The sequence below is a fragment of the Oryctolagus cuniculus genome, chromosome 16 (genome assembly GCF_964237555.1).
Source record: "Oryctolagus cuniculus chromosome 16, mOryCun1.1, whole genome shotgun sequence".
Taxonomy (NCBI): domain Eukaryota; kingdom Metazoa; phylum Chordata; class Mammalia; order Lagomorpha; family Leporidae; genus Oryctolagus; species Oryctolagus cuniculus.
In genome coordinates, this window is record NC_091447.1 from 5,449,226 (window position 1) to 5,469,835 (window position 20,610).

A 20,610-nucleotide genomic window follows, 5' to 3' on the forward strand; every position below is an offset into this window, starting at 1 on the left:
ATCAACAAATAATCCAACATAAAAGCAACCCCTGTTGAAAGTCTCTGCTATATAAAAAAAAAAAAAAGTACCAAAGTGACAATGTAACAAAGGTCAATTTCAACAAACATCACATGCATAGTAATACACAGAAAACATTGCTTAAATCCTCAAATCCCTCCCGGAAGATTTACCTTTAAACCCACAGATTTCCTAAGTATTGGGTACACACCTAGCGTTCTGTGCTGGGAACACGGTGGAAAAAAGACACTGGCACTTAAATCTTGAAGCATCCCGTCCTGATGAACCCAGAGAAACTAATTTCTGCCATCAGAAAAGACCTCCACCAGATCGCCAAATAATGACATGCGCTGCTCCAAAGGCAACAGCCAGCTAGGCAGCCGGTTCTGGCTCTGGGAGGTCTCTCGAGGTACAATAATATAAACCTGATCAATTGCAATTAAAATCCGAACAGAGGCTCAGAACTTGAAGTCTTGGTGCATTAGTTCTTGCCAAAAGCAGATGTGATTGTGAGCTGGAAGCAATTTCTCCTGGTAATTTGTGATGACACTGGGTAGTGCAGCCCCAGAGTCCCCAAAGACAAACTCGTCAGAAGCTGTAATATATGCATGACACACGAGGTGGCTCTTGTAGAGCTCAATTAATTGGGCTCAACATTAAGACAGCAAGTTCAGGACTTTTTTTTTTTTCCTCTTCCAGAGTTGCTTCTCCCCCCAACCAGCTCCCCCGCCCCCTCGTTTTAAAGCAATTTTTTTTTGCCTTACCTTCTGCAAGCCATGTTTCCTGTAATTGACTGAGATCTTGAAAGAGTTCTAAAAAAAAAAAAAGCCAAAGATATAAACATCAGATTTGCTAATCTTTGGGCTTCATTTTATGGAACTGTCTGTCCTGAAGCTGAAAGGAAATATCAATTTAATTTGGGGAGAAGGAATTGACAGAAAAAGAAAATAGAATTCACAGCCTAAGCGTCTTAATAATAATCTTGCCTACTTTTGATGGCTGCTAACACTTTAAGAAAGTGTTTTAGTCAACCAAACAGTACAATCTTTTTTCTTTTCTAACAAATAGCTTACTTAAAAGCGCAAAGACGGCAAACACCACACACATATGAGGATCCAAAAAGGTGAGTTGAAGGTGTGTCTATTCACAGTACTCTTTCTAAAATACAGTCAACTCCTGGTGAAATCAGTAGTAAGGGAAACATGGGCTAGGCTGAGGTGCGTTTGATTTGTATTTTCTGAATGTCAACTACAAGATGTAGCAGCAGCTGCATGTTTTCCGACTGAATGCCTCAGAACTCAGAGGGGCCCCTAGAAATCTAAGTTTTAGAGAAGAATTTCTGCTTTCACAGGTTTACGAGTCAAAGACAGACCAACCGTTCCCTGGCCCTATTCTAGGACCCAGTCCAAAACGGTGTGTTCAGCCACGGTGGGAAGGGGAGGAAGGAGGTGGCAATAAATAGGAAGATGTAAGGAAGTTTCAGAATTCCGTGCACCTCATTTAAATTGCAAACTAAACTTTGATAATGAAATCCAAGTATTTTTGAGTTTCCTATGAATACTCTCATATGGCTGAAAGAATGTATACTATACTAATCTCCTACCAACAGCTCCTAAAAGAGAGTGTGCGAGCTAATTTGTCAAATAGCATTACAATCATTAATTAGGGCTCACATGTGATTCAGGGAACAATTTAAGGCCTAGAAGCAAGACCTAAAGACTTCACAATGCCACCCTTGAACTCAGCCTTGACAAGTTTGCTAACAGTCCGTGGACTGAGCTAGCAGAGGAGAGGAGGTTCACAGCATCATCTGTGTCACCTAACTTGTCCTAAACTCAAAGCTGCCTGGCTGGGTGCTACCATGCTGTGTATGTTAAAACTGTTAGTATGTAGGACAAGTCCTATGTCTTAGGAACAGGGCATTTAAACAGAGAGGAGGGATGAGAAGAAGGATGCCACTGTTTAAGTTTTTATTTCCTTCTTTGATTAGTTTGACAGGACCATAAAATCTTCCCCAAAGCAAACTTGTCCATTATGTCACTCGCTCCAAGGGAAAAAGTCTCGGTGAAGTTCAGTCATTTCAAAGTTTTATCCTTCTAGGCGAAGACTGGTTCTTCGTGCAGGTGCATGTGACAGGTTAAAAAAAAGGGGGGGGGGATACAGCGCAAACCTCACCTTCTGAGTCATGAGCCAGATCTCTGTGAATGAATTTTCTCTTCCTGACATTCGTTGGTTTCTCGTGACAAGTTCTCCCACGCTGACTCTACAAAGGGAAAGACGAAATCCTTTAAGAGTAGGTAAACCTCAGCTGTCACACACTCCCAGGACGCAAGCACGCACGCGTGCACCACCCGGGTCTAGCGGGGGCCTCTCCCTGAACAAACAGTGAAGCCCTTGGTGGCAGAGAGCCGGCGGGGGAGCTCGTGTTGAGAACCGGATCCTCAGGCTCAGCTCATCAGTGGCATATTCACATGTCAACATCAAAACAACCGTTAAGCGGCAACACTTTAAACTCCTTGCTCTTGGCTGGGTCAACGCTAGTTTGCAATGCAATGCATTGTGCAGCCCCCACCCTGCGCCCCCCAAGAGCCAAGAGAGAGGCTTGAGAGAGAGAAAGAGAGGGAAAACAAGTAGGAGAGGAGATGTGAACCCCAAGTAGCAGCCTTGGGCTCAACTTCATTCTTTTCAAGTGGCAAACCCAGCCAGAAACTTTGCTAGCTGCAGCAGCAGCTGCGGCCCCCGCCTCTCCAGTCGTCCACTCATCTGGGAGCGCTTTCATTAGAAAAGAAAAGGAGGAGAAGGCGGTGGGGGTGGGGGGAGGAGAAGTGGGGTGTGGGGCTGGGAGGGGGGAGGGGGCCCCAGAAACAGAGCTGTGCCTGGGCCGCGTCCCGGAGAGGCGAGCTCATGTCCCAGCCGGCGCCGTGCAGCGGCCAAGGAGCGGCCCAAGTGGCTGCGCCCTGGCCCCGCGCTCCGCGCCCGCGCCCGCGCTCCCCGCCCCCGCGAGTCGCGTGTATAAAGCGGCGGCCCAGGGACCCGCTCCACTCACGCCGGGGACCACGTAAGGCACTTGCTGGTCGTGGAACGCGTCCATGCTGCGGCCGCTCGCTCGCCACTCCCCAGCGCGCGCGGTGTTCTTATATTTCCAGCATGGAGCCGGGGCAGCTTTCCTGGGGATCTGGACTTGTATCAGCCTGGAAGGGGAGGGGAACAAGATGGCTTTTAGGCTTTCAAAAAAAAAAAAAAAGCATGAATGAAGCTCCTGAATTTGCATGGCTAATGATCCTCCGCCGGTTCCCCATTCACAAAACAGATCCCTCCCTCCCTGCACCGCCCCCTTCCACCTGGATCCCCGCGCAGGACCTGGCAATTTGCGTGCTTTCGATCCTAGCCCAAAACAAAACAAAACAACCCAAGCGGAGGGACCCAAGCGTTTCGGTCCACACTCGTGGCGTGTTTCCTGCGCGGTCGGGGTACCCCTCCCCGGGGACCGGGGGATGGGGAGTGGGGGGTCAGCTCCGATTTGCAAAAAAAAAAAAAAAAAAAAAGTGGCAATGGCGACCCTCGCGAGTCACCGGGCACCTAACGGGACTGGGGCGGCGCAGGCGGCTCTGCGCCGTGAGGGCTCGGCGCGCACCGCATAGCCGCGCAGGTACCGGGCGCACGGAAAGTTGCGGGAGCGGACCCACCTGGAGGCCGCGCCCGGCGAGCAGCCGCGCACGAGCCCTCTCCGGGCACGGGGATGGCGGGCCAGGCGCGCCCAACTGCTGCCCGGCGCACGCCGGAGGCGCCAGTGACGGAGCGCGCCTCGGGGGCTTCTCCGCCACTTCTCCTCCAGGGGCCTCCCATCCAGGCGGAGCGAGCGCCGCCGCCCATTGGCTCCGCGGGCGCCTTCCCCGCGGTCGGATGTCGGGCTGTCAATCAGGCGGCTCGCCGGCCCCCCGGTCCCCGCAGGCGCTAGGGAGCTCGGCTCTCTGCAGCCCGGACGCGGCGGCTCGGGGCTGCGGGCACGCGGCGCGGCTCAGGCGTGGACGCCCAGGCGCCGTCCGCCCCGCCACGCGCGCCCGCCTCGCTCGCCGGCCGCCAACCCAAGGTCCCCGGCAGCTCCCGCCGCCCCGCACCGTGGCTGACTGCAGCGAGAGCCGTCCGTGGGACTGGAGAGGGAACGCGTGAGCGCGGATCAGGCAGAGGACCGGCTGCGCGGGCAGCGACATCCCGGAGCGTGAACGTCAAGGCCGTCCGCGCGTGGGCAGAGGGCGAGGAGCGTCCTCCCGGTGCCCCCGTAGGCACAGGCAGGGGCGAGCCCACCCTTCCCCGGGTGGGCAGTCAGGGGGGCGCCCACCCCGTACCCGCGTAGGCACAGACAGGGGCGCGTCCATCCGTCCCCGCGTGGGCACAGGCAGGGGAGCGCCCACCCGTCCACCCCCATAGGCATTCATGGGCGCGTCCACCCGTCCCCGCGTGGGAAGTCAAGGCCGCGTCTACCCTTCCCCGCGTGGGCAGTCGGGGTGCGCCCACATGCCCCCCAGGGTCGCATCCACCCCGTCCCTGCGTGGGCGGTTAGGGGCGGTCCACCCGTCCCCACGTGGGAAGTCAAGGCCTTGTCCACCCGTCCCCGCATGAGCAATCAGGGGCGCGTCCACACGTCGCCCTGTGGGCACAGGAAGGGGCGCGCCCACCAGTCCCCTCGTGGGCACGGACAGGGGCGCGTCCACCCGTCCCCGCGTGGGAAGTCAAGGCCGCGTCCACTCTTCCCCGCGTGGGCAGTCGGGATGCGCCCACATGTCCCCCTATGGGCAGTCAGGGGCGCGTCCACCTGTCCCCGCGTGGGAAATCAGGGGCGCATACACCCGTCCCCGCGTGGGAAGACAGGGGCGCGCCCACCCTTCACCGCGTGGACAGTCAGGGGCGCGTCTACCCGTCCCCACGTGGGCAGTCGGGGTGCGACCACCCCGTCCCCCCGTGGACACGGGGGAGAGGCACTTCCCACGCATCACGGCTGCCACTTGGCCACGAGGGCCGGGTCCCGCGCGTCCAGGGGCCCACGCGATCCAGCCATGGGGTGGAAGGCGGGCGAGGGCCCACGTGACGTCAGGGCAGGGAGCGAGGCCGCCTCTCTCCTAGCCCCTGGTCCCAAAGCCCCAGCATGGGGGCGGCAAAGGGCCGCTTAGAAAGCCGCGGTCCCGGGGGTGGAAGTCCACGTGCGGTGCCCAGGCCGCCACCGGGCGCCGGGTGCGCGCTCTGAAATGGGGAGTGGGCGCACGGGCGGGGTGGACGGGAGCGGGTGGAGACGTCAGTCACGCAGGAGCGCACCCGCCCGCAGTTTGAGCGGGAACTGCCGGAGAAGCTGGGCTTGGGGCTGCCGTGGGGAGCCTCGTGGTGCGGTCTGCGGAGTGGGGGGCGCGCGCACACGCTGCACCCACTTGCCGAGACCCCGGCGGCCGGAGCCCAGCAAGGACCCAATTCCTCCTCCCCCGCCCCTCGAGGGGGCGGGGCTTCTTGCGCGGCGCCCGCGAGCGTCTCCCCGCGGCCAATCCCGAACCGTGGCTTCGAAGCCCATTGTTGTTGACTGCTGACCCCGCAGCGCTCCGGCACGGGATTGGCCACTTCGGGGAAGGAGGCGGAGCCCTCCCTCCGCCCCGCCCCGCCGCAGCCGCCGCTCAGCTCCATTCACAAAAATCCCGGCCCTTCGGCGTCACGTGGCCGGGGGCGTGGCAAGGCCGCGGGAAGTGACACCACCGAGGCCCAAGTTTCCCAAACCACAGAACTTTTGTATGTGTGTGTGTGTGTGTGTGTGTGTGTGCGCGCGCGCGCTGAGCAGCCTCCTCTTTGTCCCGGCCCCGCCACAAACCTTCGATGAGGAAGGGAAAAAGACGCTCCGGATGTGGAAGTTACAAAGAGAGCGGAGAAAAATCAAGTCGGAAATTCACCTCGGAGGGGGCGATTCCGCGCGACCACAGAAGCCGAGCGCGCCCAGGTGGGGGCGAGCGTGGGGTCGCGGCCTGAGACCCTCAGGTCCGCCTTCCGACACCGGGGGCCTTGCAGGGGGCTCCTCGGGGGGTCCCAGCCCGGCGCCTTCCGCGCTCTGCGGAGGAACTCACATCTGTTCCCGCTCGGGTCCTCACGGCCTTTGGCAGGGGCTTTCTCCTGCTCAGTTTTTGTTTTTGTTTTTTTTAAGCAGAAAATGCAACATCTTGAGACGGAAGCAACCACACACACACACACGGTGCACGTGCCGTCCCGCCCCTCCCCTCCCTGTCTTCCCCGCGGTCCGGCATGGTCCCGGGCAGAGGCTCCGGGCTGGGATCCTGGCAGCTTTAGTGGAGGTGTCCCTAGGCATCCCCTGCCCCGCAGAGCGCCTGGTAAAGCCCGGCCTCGTGGCTTCCAGGCCCCTCCTGAGTGTAAAATGTGGCCTTGGCAGCTTTTTTGGGCGTAGAACAGAGGCCGTGACCATCCCTGACTCCTGCTTGGGTTTTTGATAAATGAGAGTATTAACGAGAACCCCACCACCACCACTGTCTTCCACAAAGTTCATTTTTTTAAAGATTTATTTTTATTTATTTACAATAAAATAATTTATTAATTGTTTTTCATTTATTTGAGAGGCTTTTTAAATATATATATATATATATATATATATATATATATATATATTTGAGGGGGAGAGTTACAGAGAGACAGAGCTTCCATCCACTGGTTCATTCCCCAAAAGGCTCAGGAGGCCAGGGCTAGGCCACACCAAAGCCAGGAGCTGCACCCGGGTCTCCCACGTGGATGCAGGGGCCAAGATACTTGGGCCATCTTCTGCTGCTCTTCCAGGCCATTAGCAGGGAGCTGGATGGGAAGAGGAGCAGCTGGGATCCAAACCGGTGTCCGTATGAGATGCCAGCTCTGCAAGCCATGGCCTAACCCATTACACCACAGTGCCAGCCACAAGTCTGTGTTTGAGTTTGGAAATTTGTGAGGTGTGCATCTAAAGTCACTTGAATCTTTATAGTTCCTGGCTGTTTAGTAAAATAGTCCTGGTGGGTGTTCTGCCCTTATCACCGTGTTGTATAGAAAATACGTATTCAATGAAATGACTTTCTCAAAGCAGATTAAAAAGGGATTTTATAACAAATGTGGTACTACTTGTTTCCCATGCTTCATGTGATTCATGTCAAGTGAAGTTTCTTCAAAATTTGGTTGATGATTAAGGGAAGCAGTCACTTAATAATTTATTAAAATACTTTGTCAAATCGTAAAGGCTTGGTTGGGGCACAGTGGCAACAAATAGCTTAGAGAAACAGCCCCTTCACTAGCAAAATGGGCCAAGGAAGTGAATAAGTGAGAATAATTCCAATGGAAAACATAGTACTGCTGAGCACCTGTAAACTCCCAGTGGTAGAGCAAACGCAAATGGTTTATAAATGCAGGATTAAAAATAATTCTTAACTGCCCTAGAAGTTTTAACCCACCCCATGGAGAAAAAGTTTCTAATATCCAGAGACTTGGAGGTTAGAATTTGAGGGCTTGTGTATTGGTGGTTGCTATGTGACTTTGAAATGAGTTTACTGCGCCAACTAGATTCCAAAATGTACAATCTCTATAAGACCCTGAAATTGAAGCTAATATTCCTGATTCAAAATTGGGCCATTCTGATTCAGGAAATCGATCCTGAAAAAACTGAAGCAATGATTTATAAGGATACTTACTGAAGAAGTTGTAGAGGGGCTGGCGCCATGGCTCAATAGGCTAATCCTCCACACACTGGGTTCTAGTCCCGGTTGGGGTGCCGGATTCTGTCCCGGTTGCCCCTCTTCCAGGCCAGCTCTCTGCTGTGGCCAGGGAGTGCAGTGGAGGATGGCCCAAGTGCTTGGGCCCTGCACCCGCATGGGAGACCAGGAGAAGCACCTGGCTCCTTGCTTCAGATCAGCGCGATGCGCCGGCCGCAGCGCACCGGCCGGGGCGGCCATTGGAGAGTGAACCAACAGAAAAGGAAGACCTTTCTCTCTGTCTCTCGCTGTCCACTCTGCCTGTCCCCCCCCCCAAAAAAAAAAAGAGAGAAAGAGAGAGAGAAGAAGAAGTTATAGAGGGAAAAACTTATTTTAGTTTTTTTTTTTTTACAAGAAGACAGAGATCCTTCATTCACCGGTTTGTTTCCCAAATGCCCACAACATCCAGGGCTGGGCACGGTCAAAGCCAGGTGCTTGGAACTCAATCTGGGTCTCCTACAAGGCTGGCTGGGACCCAGGCACATGAGCTGCCTCCCATGTGTGCATCCGCAGCAGAACAGGATTTCAGTCAGGCTTTCCCGGGTGGCGTCTACTGCCCACCACAAGGGAAAAAACTTAGAAGCAACTTCTGTACCCACCATTAGGAGGACGGTGTGAAGAATGCACAAGCATGATCCTTTCATACTTTGGAATTCAATTATGATTCTGCAGCTGTTCAAAAATATTCTTTCCCTGGTTCTCAGAGTTTAGATGCCGGACCCCTTTGTCAGAATTATATTCTTGGCTGGTGCCGCGGCTCACTAGGCTAATCCTCCGCCTGCGGCCCCGGCACCCCAGGTTCTAGTCCTGGTCGGGGCACCGGATTCTGTCCCGGTTGCTCCTCTTCCTGTCCAGCTCTCTGCTGTGGCCCGGGAGTGCAGTGGAGGATGGCCCAAGTGCTTGGACCCTGCACCCGCATGAGAGACCAGGAGGAAGCACCTGGCTCCTGGCTTGGGATCGGCGCAGCTCTGGCCAGAGCGGTCATTTGGGGGGTGAACCAACGGAAGGAAGATCTTTCTTTGTCTCTCTCTCACTGTCTAACTCTGCCTGTCAAAAAATAAATAAATAAATAAAAGAATTATATTCCTGAGTGGCTCCATTAAGTTTCTGACTAAGGTGGCCGGAGGAGCCTGCAGGAGGCATGTCGCGTGGACGTTCTCTGGTGGGAGCTTTTGCTGTACTTGGTCTCTCAACATTTCTTTTTCTTTTTCTTTTTCTTTTTGTTTTAGAAAAGCTGGTTTGGATTCCACCAGAAGTCCAAGGGGACACCTGCAGCATGTGCTGGTGTAGACTTGTTTGCCTGCACCCCCGTGGTGTTGAGCCTGGAGTGCCCAGATCACCATCAATCAACTTGTAAATCCAGGCTTCCAGTGTGGCTTGAAAAATCAGAGGCTGTGGGAGCGCTGGGCCTGAAATCTCACAGAGCAGCCGTCCACTGGTGCTCCTCATTCCCCACTCCCCATCATCCTGCTGATGCTGGACCCTGCACCCTGTGATGATCTGCAGCACCAGCCTCTGTGTGTGGGGAAGCTCCCTTCTGAAGTGGAGAGAGCTGGAGATGGCATACATGGTGTCACACATCCTGCTGGCAGAGAGGAAAACATAGTATGCGTTTTATGTGTATACAGTAGGCACATTCTCAACGTTTCTTAACTGTTTGCCCCAAGGGGCTTTTCTAGACTTTGAAAACTCTCTGATCACCTTCATCCCCTTACATTTCAATATTACAGTTACACTGTGCATGTGTTCGTGTCCTGTCATCCTTTGGAGGGCCACAAAGCGTTGGGATACCTAAGATCCAATCTTCCAAGAACCAGTTTTCAACATGTGGGGCCAAGGTATGATATATATATGTCATACATATATATCATATATATAGTTTATATATATATATCACATATATAGCTTATATATATAGCTTATATAGTTTATATATAGCTTATATATATATAGTTTATATACATTGTTTTTCTTTTATCAATACTGTACTTACCTATAAATATAAAAGTTTATGATCAAAAGAATGGCATGGAAGGTATAGCTTTTTTCCCCCCACCAAGATTTACTTCTTTATTTGGAAGGCAGAGTTACAGAAACAAAGAAGACAGAGTGGGGGAGAGAGAGAGAGAGAGAATTTTCCATCATCTGGTTTACTCCTCAAACGGCTATAACAGCCAGGGCTGGGCCAGGCTGAAGTCAGGAGCCTGGAGTTCCATCCCACATAGATGGTAGGGGCCCTCTTCTGCTGATTTCCCAGGCACATTAATGGGGAGCTGGATCAGAAGTGGAGCAGCTGCGACCAGAACCAGTTCTCATATGGGATGCTGGCGTTGCAGGCAGTGGCTTCACCCGCCACACCACAGAGCCAGCCCCAACCAAAGTGTGGCTTTCATACCATTCCCAGCAGTCTCTTGTGTTTACTAGAAAAGACAGCACGTTACATGCTAGTAATGATTATCAAAAACCAGACATTTGCCTGTTAACCTCAGACTACAGTCTTAGCTACACAGGTGACATCTGCAATGCTCATCCCTAGCTGCTTTCTTCATTATCCTGCAAAGAGGAAACAAAGTGTGTGTCTCCACTCGGATCTAGCACAGTTGGCACTTCTGCTTCCAGGATCCTAATTTAAGCTGTGATCCCAACAGACAAGGACGTCCGGGTACGACATTAGATAGTTCCATTCACAGCATTCAGGACGCATAGGTGCATGGTGGGTGGATGAAACCAGAAAATGTGTCAAGTGGACATGCACTGGTGTCCTTTCTGTAATTTACATCTGTCTTTTTTTTTTTTTTTTTTACTTATTTGACAGAGTTAGACAGTGAGAAACAGAGACAGAAAGGTCTTCCTTCCATTGGTTAATCCCCCAAATGGCCACTACGGCCAGAGCTACACTGATCCGAAGCCAGGAGCCAGGTACTTCCTCCCGGTCTCCCACGCAGGTGCAGGGCCCAATCAATTGGGCCATCCTCCAATGCCCTCCGGGGCCACAGCTGGACTAGAAGAAGAGCAGCTAGGACTAGAATCGGGCACCCATATTGGATGCCGACGCTGCAGACGGAGGATTAGCCAAGTGAGCCACGGCACCCGCCCCCTACATCTGTCTTTGATCATAAGGTACATTTGCCTCTGGTACATCTGATTGGAGGTGGGAAATCAGAGACAATTGTGTTTTTCCTCTGGTACTGAAATTGTTTGCTACAAAATCCATATTCCATACTTGTATTTTTTAAACCACTAAAGATAAGGAGAAGTCAGTAGTTTAAATAAGAGTGAGCTTTGTGTCAGGCGCCGCGGCTCAGTAGGCTAATCCTCCACCTTGTGGTGCTGGCACACCCGGTTCTAGTCCCGGTCGGGGCATTGGATTTTGTCCCAGTTGCCCCTCTTCCAGGCCAGCTCTCTGCTGTGGCCAGGGAGTGCAGTGGAGGATGGCCCAAGTGCTTGGGCCCTGCACCCACATGGGAGACCAGGAGAAGCACCTGGCTCCTGCCTTCGGATCAGCGTGGTGCACCGGCCGCATCGGCCATTGGAGGGTGAACCAACGGGAAAAAGGAAGACCTTTCTCTCTCTGTCTCTCTCTCTCACTATCCACTCTGCCTGTCAAAAAAAAAAAAAAAAAAAAGTGAGCTTTGCAAAGACATCAGACATTTTTATGTATCAAACAGCCATGTGTATGGTGTGTTAGCAGGTGACTCCTCTGCCTACTTTCCCAAGAGGACTGTTTGCTTTTCTTTCAGAATTGAAAGGTGTGGTTGGCAACACCAAAATAAACAGTAAACATCCACAGAGCTCCCCAATCTTGGCTTCTTGTAATTGTTTTCTGATTTGCAGTGAGAGATGCAGGTGGGGTCACTATGTTTCCTTTCTGTGTAAAAGGCAGGTGAATGATGAAGACAGAAAGGATCCCAACGTCTTATTGAAGCAGCATTTCAGGGTGGCGGTGGCAGCAGCTGCAGCGTCCCACATGCCTCACATGCCTGTGTGAGTCCCGGCTTCTCCCCTTCTGATCCAGCCACCTGCTAATGCGCCTGTGAAAGCAGCAGAGGATGGCCCAAGAGCTTGGGCCTCTGCCACTCATGTGGGAGACCTGGATGGAGTTCCAGGCTCCTGATTTCAGCCTGGCCCGGCCCCAGCTGTTGTGGCTTTTTGGGGGAGCGAACCAGCAGCTGGAAGATCTCTCTGTCTACTCCCGCCCCACCCATTTCTGTCACTCTGCCTTTCAAATAAAATTATCTTTAAAAATCTGTAAAAAGAGACAGAGAGAAGGAGCATGTTTTCTCCCAAATTACGGTTGGATTTACGGCCATTTGAAGCACTATCAGACATCAGCAGGAGGCTGCTTCCCAGTGCACCTCCTCTGTGAGGTCTTCCTGGAATGAGTTTTCCCTTGGCCCCGCAGTGCTGGCCTTTACCTCGGTGCTCTGTGTAAAAGCTTTTCCTGGTCTCTTAGGACCCCGTGTGCTGCGTGACTGAAAGGTGAATGTTGAACATCTCGTCAGAGTGCTTCTGAACTGCCTTTCTGCACAAAACAAATATCAGGGGGCTGGAGCCATGGCTCACTTGGTTAATCCTCTGCCTGTGGTGCCGGCATCCTATATGGGCGCCAGGTTCTAGTCCCGGCTGCTCCTCTTCCAGTCCAGCTCTCTGCTGTGGCCCAGGAAGGCAGTGGAGGATGCCCCAGATGCTTGGGCCCCTGCACCCGCGTGGGAGACCAGGAGAAGCACCTCACCCCTGGCTTCTGATCGGTGCAGCATGCCAGCCATCGCGGCCATTTGGGGGTGAACCAACGGAAGGAAGATTTTTCTCTCTGTCTCTCTCTCTCACTGTCTAACTCTGCCTGTCTAAAAAAAAAAAAAAAAAAAAAAAAAAAAACCAAATATCAGAAATGAACTAAGCGGCCGGCGCCACGGCTCACTAGGCTAACCCTCCGCCTTGCGGCACCAGCACACCGGGTTCTAGTCCCGGTCGGGGCGCCAGATTCTGTCCCGGTTGCTCCTCTTCCAGGCCAGCTCTCTGCTGTGGCCAGGGAGTGCAGTGGAGGATGGCCCAAGTGCTTGGGCCCTGCACCCCATGGGAGACCAGGATAAGTACCTGGCTCCTGCCATCGGATCAGCGCGGTGCGCCGGCCACAGCACACCGGCCATGGAGGCCATTGGAGGGTGAACCAATGGTAAAGGAAGACCTTTCTCTCTGTCTCTCTCTCTCACTATCCACTCTGCCTGTCAAAAAATAAAAAAAAAAAAAAGAAAAGAAAGAAAAAGAAAAGGAAAGAAATGAACTAAGCAATGTTGCATGCATTGGCAGCTCTGAAAACAAACCAGCCCAAAGTCACTGGATGACGAGAAGGCCCTGCCCCTCTAAGTAGATTTTAGGGCAAAGTTTGTGTTTGTACTTAAAGTAGTTCTCAAAACAACTACAAAAAAAAAAAAAAAAAAAAAAAAAAAAGAGAGAGAGAGAGAGATAATTATGTGAGATGATGCATATGTTAATGAGTTTGTGCTAATCTTCCCACCATGTGGTTGTAGAGCAAACATCATATTGTATACCTTACATGATTTTTGTCAATCATATCTCCATAAAGCTGGAAAAGAAAAAGTTTGCCCTGAAAACTACGAAAGAAAATTAAAAGCTGCACTGAGCTAAATAGATTTCTCTAACGAGTAGATTTATTTACTTTCCTGGCAGAGAAACACGTTGTGATGTCTAAGAAAGTGAACATTTATGTGACCAACAGCGAAGTATTTTTATGTAACTCAGAATCACAGCTTGTACTAATGTAACCTTTCTCTTTCACTCACTTTTTAAAAATCTATTAAATGAAGAGTTTGTATGAGATGGCCTCACCTCAAGAGTCCTTATAAAAGCAGTCCCCGTTTTTCTTACTTTTAATAGCTGACTGTGTTGAGAGCAGTTACAGAAAAAGGAGTTGGCATCAGACAGTCAGGGATTTGAATGCTGGCGGTAAACACAGGCCAAAAGACTGTATCTCAGTCTCAGTTTTTCCATCTGTGTAATGGATATAAAACCTGTCTTCCAAAATTGCTGTGCGGAAGAAGTGAACTAATATATTTAAACGTTGTAGAATTGATACTCCATAGAAATCACCATTCTTTTTCATTATGGTTTTCCTGTAAGGTGTAACAGTAGACCTCTCCTGTCTGAGTCAGCCCTCATCAACCTGTTGCCCTTGAGACTGAGCCATAAGACCCTGGGTCATTGTTGGATTGCTCCTGATTCCAGGATACAGCCTGACTCCTTGCCAATGGTCCCAAGCGTAGAAGGGTGGTTGTCTCTTGTTCAGACGGGAGATGGACATATCAGAGTTCCTCACTGGTTTTTTGACCAGCTGACTTGATGCCTGTCCCAGCATGCCAATTATCTTGCTGGTAAGATCTCCTTACTGAGTTCAAAAAGTCTAGCACAACAGGAGAATTAGTTCCACGAAAGCGAAACATAATAGTGGTCCAAAAGTGAGAAGTTTCTGAAAAGAGGCCAAAGGAACAGCCTCATGTCCATTGCTTCCTTAGCCCCTAGAAAGTCTCCCCTGAATAAGGGTCACCGATGATATTCAAGTCAGCTTCTTGGTATTTGAAGAACAATGTGTCTTTGAACTTTGTAATAGTGATTTCACTTCTTTGTGATCTTCCTGAATTCCCTTTTATATTTAAAATGTTCCTTTTGTCCTGAATTTCTTCTCAAGTTTAAAAATAGCCTTTTGACTACAGGCATTTCATGTGAGCACATCAAAGAAACCTACAAATCTTCTTTGTATCTGTATGACACGCTCTAAATAAAACTCAGGTTTTTGTTCTTCGTTCACTCAGATTGGAAATGGAAATTACTCCCCATTTCTAGATAATATCAACACTCCTTGGTTGAAGAAGTATATTTGGAAGCAACATTGTCCACCCCAGAAGATAAGTTCTTGAAGGATGAGAGTCTTAGTTTTGTGAGGCAATGTTTGTATTTGACCCTCGTGACACCATTGGAGTCATTAGAGGAAGGCCACATTATCAGAAAGGCATCCAGGATCCATTGCATCAGGTGTGTGTATGGAGGAGGCCTAAAAACATTTTTGCACTTGGAGTTGAAACAGAAGCATTCGTTTCTATACCTACACGTGTTGTCATGTCCACTCCACTGGAGTCTTCTGAGAATTCTCAGAAGAGTTAGAGCTATCAGTTAAGAGAGAGGGAAAGTACTTGACCTTTACTACTAATAGCTGTTGTCATTGAGTTATTCCTGATGTAATGCAAAATATGACTACTTGAGTTCTAGACAATTCAGTCTGAAAACACAAAGAGGACTCAGTAGTTCATCTAGTTTGTTGTCCATGCCTCACAACTACTCTCCGTACTTTCCAACACATAGAGCCAACTCTAACTCGTCCATTCTTTCTTAAGCCTTCCATATCTGTTCAATGATCCAGAACAATCCAAGTTATTGTTTCTCAGACTGTTTGTAAAGAAAGATTTGTGTTAGTTACCTATCATTGAGTTAGTTATCTCTCTAACACCAACGTCAAAATCAAGCAGTTTAAATTAACGCATGTCTCGCAGTTTCTGTGACTCAAGAATCTAGGAGCAACTTTGGGGTTTGTGGCTCAGGGTATCTCCTAGGTCACGTGTGGCTAGCATTGCCTGCAATGGGACACCTGCTTCCAAGCTCACTTGGGGTGTGTGTTGACTGAGGCCGTGTCCCGCAGCGGTTCCCCATGTGGGTCTCTCCATGAGGCTGCAGACAGACTGGGCTTCTCAGTGTGCAAGATGGAGCTCCTTCCCACCTTCTCTGTGAGTGAACCAGCGTTACTTCCACCTAAAGCTGTTGATCACACAGATCAATCTGTCTTCACAGGGATGACACGAAGGTGTGGAGACACGGAGGCTGCAACCACCAATGACCAACGTAGAAGCTCACTACAAGACCTTTTTCTGTTCCGCAAAGTCCAGTCCCCTCCAGGCTGTACAAGTTATCTGGTGTTCTTTGCTATGAAAACTGCTCCCACAGTTAGAATGAACAAGACAGGGAAGAGAGGCATTTCCTGATTTTCTTATTCACAGTTATATCCCCCAACAGCTAGCAGAGTGGTTGCCATAAAGTAAACACCCGATGACTGTTTATGGAAGGATCTAATAAATAAGTGCACCCTGTTTTAAAATGTGTATGTTTTTGCTGAAGCAAAGGAAATCATCTCTTCAAGTTCCAATATCATCTAGTGACAACATCTTGGGGTGAGACTACGTCTCATTAAAACGAAACTAAACCCATTGTGCTGAAGTTCAAAATGTTATTCCCTCATATCAATCCTCCATTCATCCAACGTCTAAACTGCGCAGGTCTTCTTTCATATTAAGAAACACACAGAGAATTTGACACACACATCCTCCATCACCAAGTCAAGAGCATGTGTGCTTGTTTGCCTGAGTTTACTACATATAGACAGAAGAGCTGCCAAGCATCTAATCTGAGGGGGGCTTCCATGACCCCATCTAGATATCCTGTGCTACATAAAAGACAGCAGTCCCAGGATGGAGTGGGGGACAATAAGGTTCCACCTCACCAAATCCAAATCTAAGTTTTTTCACTAGTAAGATCCGACCTTCTTTTTTTTTTTTTTTTTTTTTTTTTTACAGGCAGAGTGGACAGTGAGAGAGAGAGACAGAGAGACAGAGAGAAACGTCTTCCTTTGCTGTTGGTTCACCCTCCAATGGCCACCACAGCCGGTGAACCGTGCTGATCTGAAGGCAGGAGCCAGGTGCTTCTCCTGGTCTCCCATGGGGTGCAGGGCCCAAGCACTTGGGCCATCCTCCACTCCACTCCCTGGCCACAGCAGAGAGCTGGCCTGGAAGAGGGGCAACCGGGACAGAATCCGGCGCCCCGACCGGGACTAGAACCCAGTGTGCCGGCGCCGCAAGGCGGAGGATTAGCCTACTGAGCCGCGGCACCAGCCTAAGATCTGAACGTCTAAGAAATTTTACTCAGCTAATAATTCTGTGGCATAGGCAAGTAGGTAGTTTAGGTCTCCTGAGCTGGAAGTTGCTACAAGTCCCATATGTAATTCTACCCTCCTACTTGTCAATCAAAACATCCCCTTTCCTGGGCTGCACTTGCTTCATCCAGGACCTGAGAGGGGGAGGAAACACCATGAAAATATGGAGATTAAGCTACGCGTGGAACTTGTGGAGTTATCACGTGTTTGCCAGGTGGCTTCATGCCTGTAAAGACACCACCTACAACTTCATAAAGGAAGCCAACAACTGGGAGGGCCTCTCTTGCAAGAGCAGCCCATGGCTACAAGCACTGCACAGGTGCCCTTTCTTTCACCACTACCCCACACCCTTCCCTTCAAGCCATCTCCTGGCCCATTGTCCACTCATTGGCACTTCTCTATGTGCGGCAACCCAGGCTAACATGTGTGTTCATTTCCACAGCTTTTGAATAAAATTTGTCACTTTTTGCACTTACGATTGCACTTAAAATGTTTCTCTTGGTTAAGACAAGAGCCCCCAATGAGATTGATACACTCATGCCCACATCAAAAAGATTGGGCTTACAACTCTATAAGGAAACAATCTATCTACTATTAGCTATTTGTTCCTTCTTCCTGTTTTCTTTGCTTTCTCCTTCCTGTAAAATTCACCCACTCAGCTTGGCTCATCATCATGTTCCTTCTTTCTTTGTAGATTGGAGACTGCCCGGTTCGTGAATTGCTAATAAAAACTCAAGTAGATCTTTGAAACTCGATTTGTTGAAGTCTTGTTCTTTGGCTCCCCTAACTCAATCACTTTCTAACATAGTAATCTGTTTTATTTTCATCACAGGATCTAGCTTGTTGAAGACAAGATGGAATCTGTTATTCCTTTGCTATAAACCCTGTCTCAGATTGTCCATGATGAGACATAAAATTCTGCTTTGTTTTGTATATGCTTGCACTTAAAGTCTTAACTCTTGCATTTTAATTATTGTTTTGATTTTGCACTGAGTCCTCTCTGACTCTCTACCTTTTATCTAAGTTGTGGAGCCACAATATGAGCATGAGATTATTCTGTCTGTTGGGTGAAGCTGCTTTTATCACTTACTTTACCTACTCTAGTTTAGAACTAAGTGATGTCAATGAGCGTTTTGCATGAATAAGGGCCGCAAATGAATCTATTCAAATTAAATGGAAATTAAAGAGACATTTTCAAGGACATTTGCTCTAAGAATCGATCTACTTTGCAATTAGCCTCATGTAAAATTATTTTCCCAGTAGTCATGGAAATAGCAGGTAGTTCACTAATCCAGGTTGAATAAAGTAGATTATTTCCGTGCAAGGTACAATAATTTCCATTGAATTTAAATTTAAATTTGTTGTTAATTTTTAAATGTTTGTGTGTGAAATGTTGAGGGATGAGGGAGGGCTGGGAAAAGACTTTTGCTGGCGTTGTTCTCTGTGCTAGGTAGTGCACCGGCTTGCATATGGTCTGCACTCCCTTGGGGATCTTGGGAAGAATACTGACTTGTGGCTCTAGTACCCTTTCCTGCAGGTGCTCAAAGCAATGATAGCACTGAGCACCCTAAGAATGACCCCTGAGAGGCTGGGTGGCCTCTCAGACCAGCTTTCAAACTCTTTCTGAGAGTGTCGTCTGCACTGAGTGTGTTCATTTCATTGGAGGCTCTGTCTTAAGCAAGAGAAGCATTCTAAGTGTAGTTGCATATAAGGTGCAAAAAGTGACAACAAATCTTACTCAAAAGCTGTGGAAATGAACACACACACACACACACACACACACGTGAGCCTGGGTTGTCCCACATAGAGAAATACCCATCATGAGTGGGCAGTGGGCTGGTGTCTTACCCAGCACACAGAAGAACACTATTCTCCAAGTACATGCAGGGGGGAAGACATTCCCTTGGAATGTTCATAGGTGGTTTCTGGAGAAGAAAGGCACAAGAAAAAGTTGCCAGGTTCAAAAGTTTGAGAAAGAGAGGGGGAGTGAGCACTGGGTAGTACATAACTAAGTACAGAACCCCTGAGCATGGACTCTCAGCGCAGGTGGTTTGTGGACAAGGGTGCCTACTAGAGACAGGGGTGAGGAGGGAGGGTGCAGACAGAAGCCAGGGACTTCACAAAGTGTCTTTGGTCATCTAATGTCTTTTCTTGTGACACAACATCTCAGAGAACTAATTTTTTTTTTTTGCATTACAGTTTGTGAAACCCTTGTGTAAATTATCAGAGCAAAACTGAAGCAGAGAGTTTGTCCATAGGGCTGCTGCTCACTGATTCAATATTAACATGTGGACGTAAATGACTGTCTTCCAAGGAAGTGGTATAGTAGGAACAATACACTGATATTGATTAATATCTGCCATGATACCTGGGGCCCCACTCTTTTCCTCCACCTTTTTTCTTCTCATTTTCATTATTTCTTCTTTCTTCATTGGTGCCCTAAGTTTAGCAGTTTGTTAGGCACCTACAGCCTTGCTGAGTCCACTCAGCCAAATGGAGAAATGGTTCTCACTTAGAATACCAAAGATAGTCTCTGGTAGAGAATCAGTGGTCTTGAGTAGCTCACCAACTCACTCAGATTTTGGAATGCTAAAACAAAGCAAAACAAAAAATAGCTCTGAGGATTGCCAGCATACAACAGCATCTTGTTCCCCCAGAGAACAGAATTAGTATACAGCTTAGTGACTGTAGCTATTAAGCATTGCATTTGTAGAAAATGCTAAGAGTAGACTTCAAACATTCTCTCACAAACGTACCTTCTATGTGAGCTGATGTGTATGTTAATTAAGTCAATTTAGGGAAGAGGAGATAGGGTGCCCTTACCCAGAGAAGAGGAAAGATGCTGAATGTCCGGTAACAGCCTGGGGAAAGCAATTTCCACAGCTACATTTATGAATGACTGCAGGCTGGCGTTGTGGCATGGCCCATTGGTTGCCATTGGCAACTCTGGCATCCTGTTATGGGGTGGTGGTCAGAGTCCCGGTTTGAATCCCAGCTGCTCTGCTTCTAATCCAGCTTCCTGCTAATGTGCCTGGAAGGCAACAGAAGATGGCCCAAGTGCTTGGGTCCCTGCCACCCATGTAGGGAGACAGCATGGGGTTCCAGTCTCCTGGCTTCACCCTGTTCTGGTCACAGCTCTTGAGGCCATCTTGGGAATGAACCAGTGTTGGAAGATTCTGTTTCTCTCTCTCTCTCTCTCTCTCTCTCTCTCTCTCTCTCTTTCTCTGTGTCTTTTATTCTGACTTTTCTTCTCTCTGTCACTCTGCCTGTGAAACTAAAAAAAATTTTTAATTTAAAAATGAAAATAAAGTTAAAAAAAATAATGTTTGACCGTGAGCTTTAGGGTTCACTGTGAGGCAGCCTAGGACAGTGGTTAGGGCCATGGCCGCAGTTTGACTTTTGTGGGCCCCGGGTACTTTTTCCTTGTGTGGGGAAGACTCCAGTCACCTGCTGTTCCTCCCTTGGACCAGGATGTGCAAAGCAATCAGTAAATAAAAACAACGCCACTTCTACCACAGAAATGCAAATTTATCACCAGAAAATCTGTCTATCTTCTCACTCATTTCCACAAACATAGATCTTTTCTTACTGTGCAATGTGTGATAGTGTGATAGTAATTTATCCATTACAAAAAGGGGAGAAGGAGGAGGGAGGAGATTGTGGGAGGGAAGTGTTAGGCACAATTTCTTAAAAAGCATTTATTTATTTGAAAGGCAGGGTGATGCAGATGGAGTGAAAGACTCACTTATTTGGAAGACCTCTATATCTCTCTCTGCCTCTCCTCTCTCTGTGTAACTCTGTCTTTCAAATAAATGAATAAATCTTTTTTTAAAAATGTCTGGGTACAGGTAACTGAAATGTGCAAGT

General features: G+C 49.2%; 1 protein-coding gene and 1 long non-coding RNA gene across 6 annotated transcripts in view; one reads left to right on the forward strand and one right to left on the reverse strand.

The window, feature by feature from the left end:
- The window catches only part of ETV1 (ETS variant transcription factor 1), a 102,906-nt gene extending 99,056 nt beyond the window's left edge, over positions 1–3,850 (reverse strand). The window contains exons 1-4 of one of the 3 annotated variants that reach the window (XM_070059381.1): positions 3,687–3,850; positions 3,047–3,191; positions 2,176–2,263; positions 765–812 (exon numbers count right to left, since the gene is read on the reverse strand). In XM_070059381.1, the coding sequence (XP_069915482.1) occupies positions 765–812; positions 2,176–2,263; positions 3,047–3,091 (181 nt within the window). In that variant the 5' untranslated portion in view covers positions 3,092–3,191; positions 3,687–3,850. Of the gene's footprint in view, positions 1–211; positions 411–764; positions 813–2,175; positions 2,264–2,650; positions 2,795–3,046; positions 3,192–3,686 lie in introns of those variants that run through there. The other 2 variants (XM_070059378.1, XM_070059380.1) reach the window with 2 other exon arrangements.
- A 1,869-nt stretch (positions 3,851–5,719) lies between these two features.
- LOC138845894 (uncharacterized) lies at positions 5,720–15,912 on the forward strand. 3 transcript variants are annotated; one of them, XR_011383201.1, is made up of 4 exons: positions 5,727–5,974; positions 8,981–9,356; positions 9,482–9,589; positions 15,609–15,912. It is a non-coding gene; the product is annotated as an uncharacterized lncRNA (long non-coding RNA). The 3 variants fall into 3 exon arrangements; XR_011383199.1 differs by having other exon boundaries at positions 5,720–5,974; positions 8,981–9,589; XR_011383200.1 differs by lacking the exon at positions 15,609–15,912 and adding an exon at positions 11,631–12,158 and having other exon boundaries at positions 5,720–5,974; positions 8,981–9,589.
- The last annotated feature ends 4,698 nt before the right edge of the window (positions 15,913–20,610 follow it).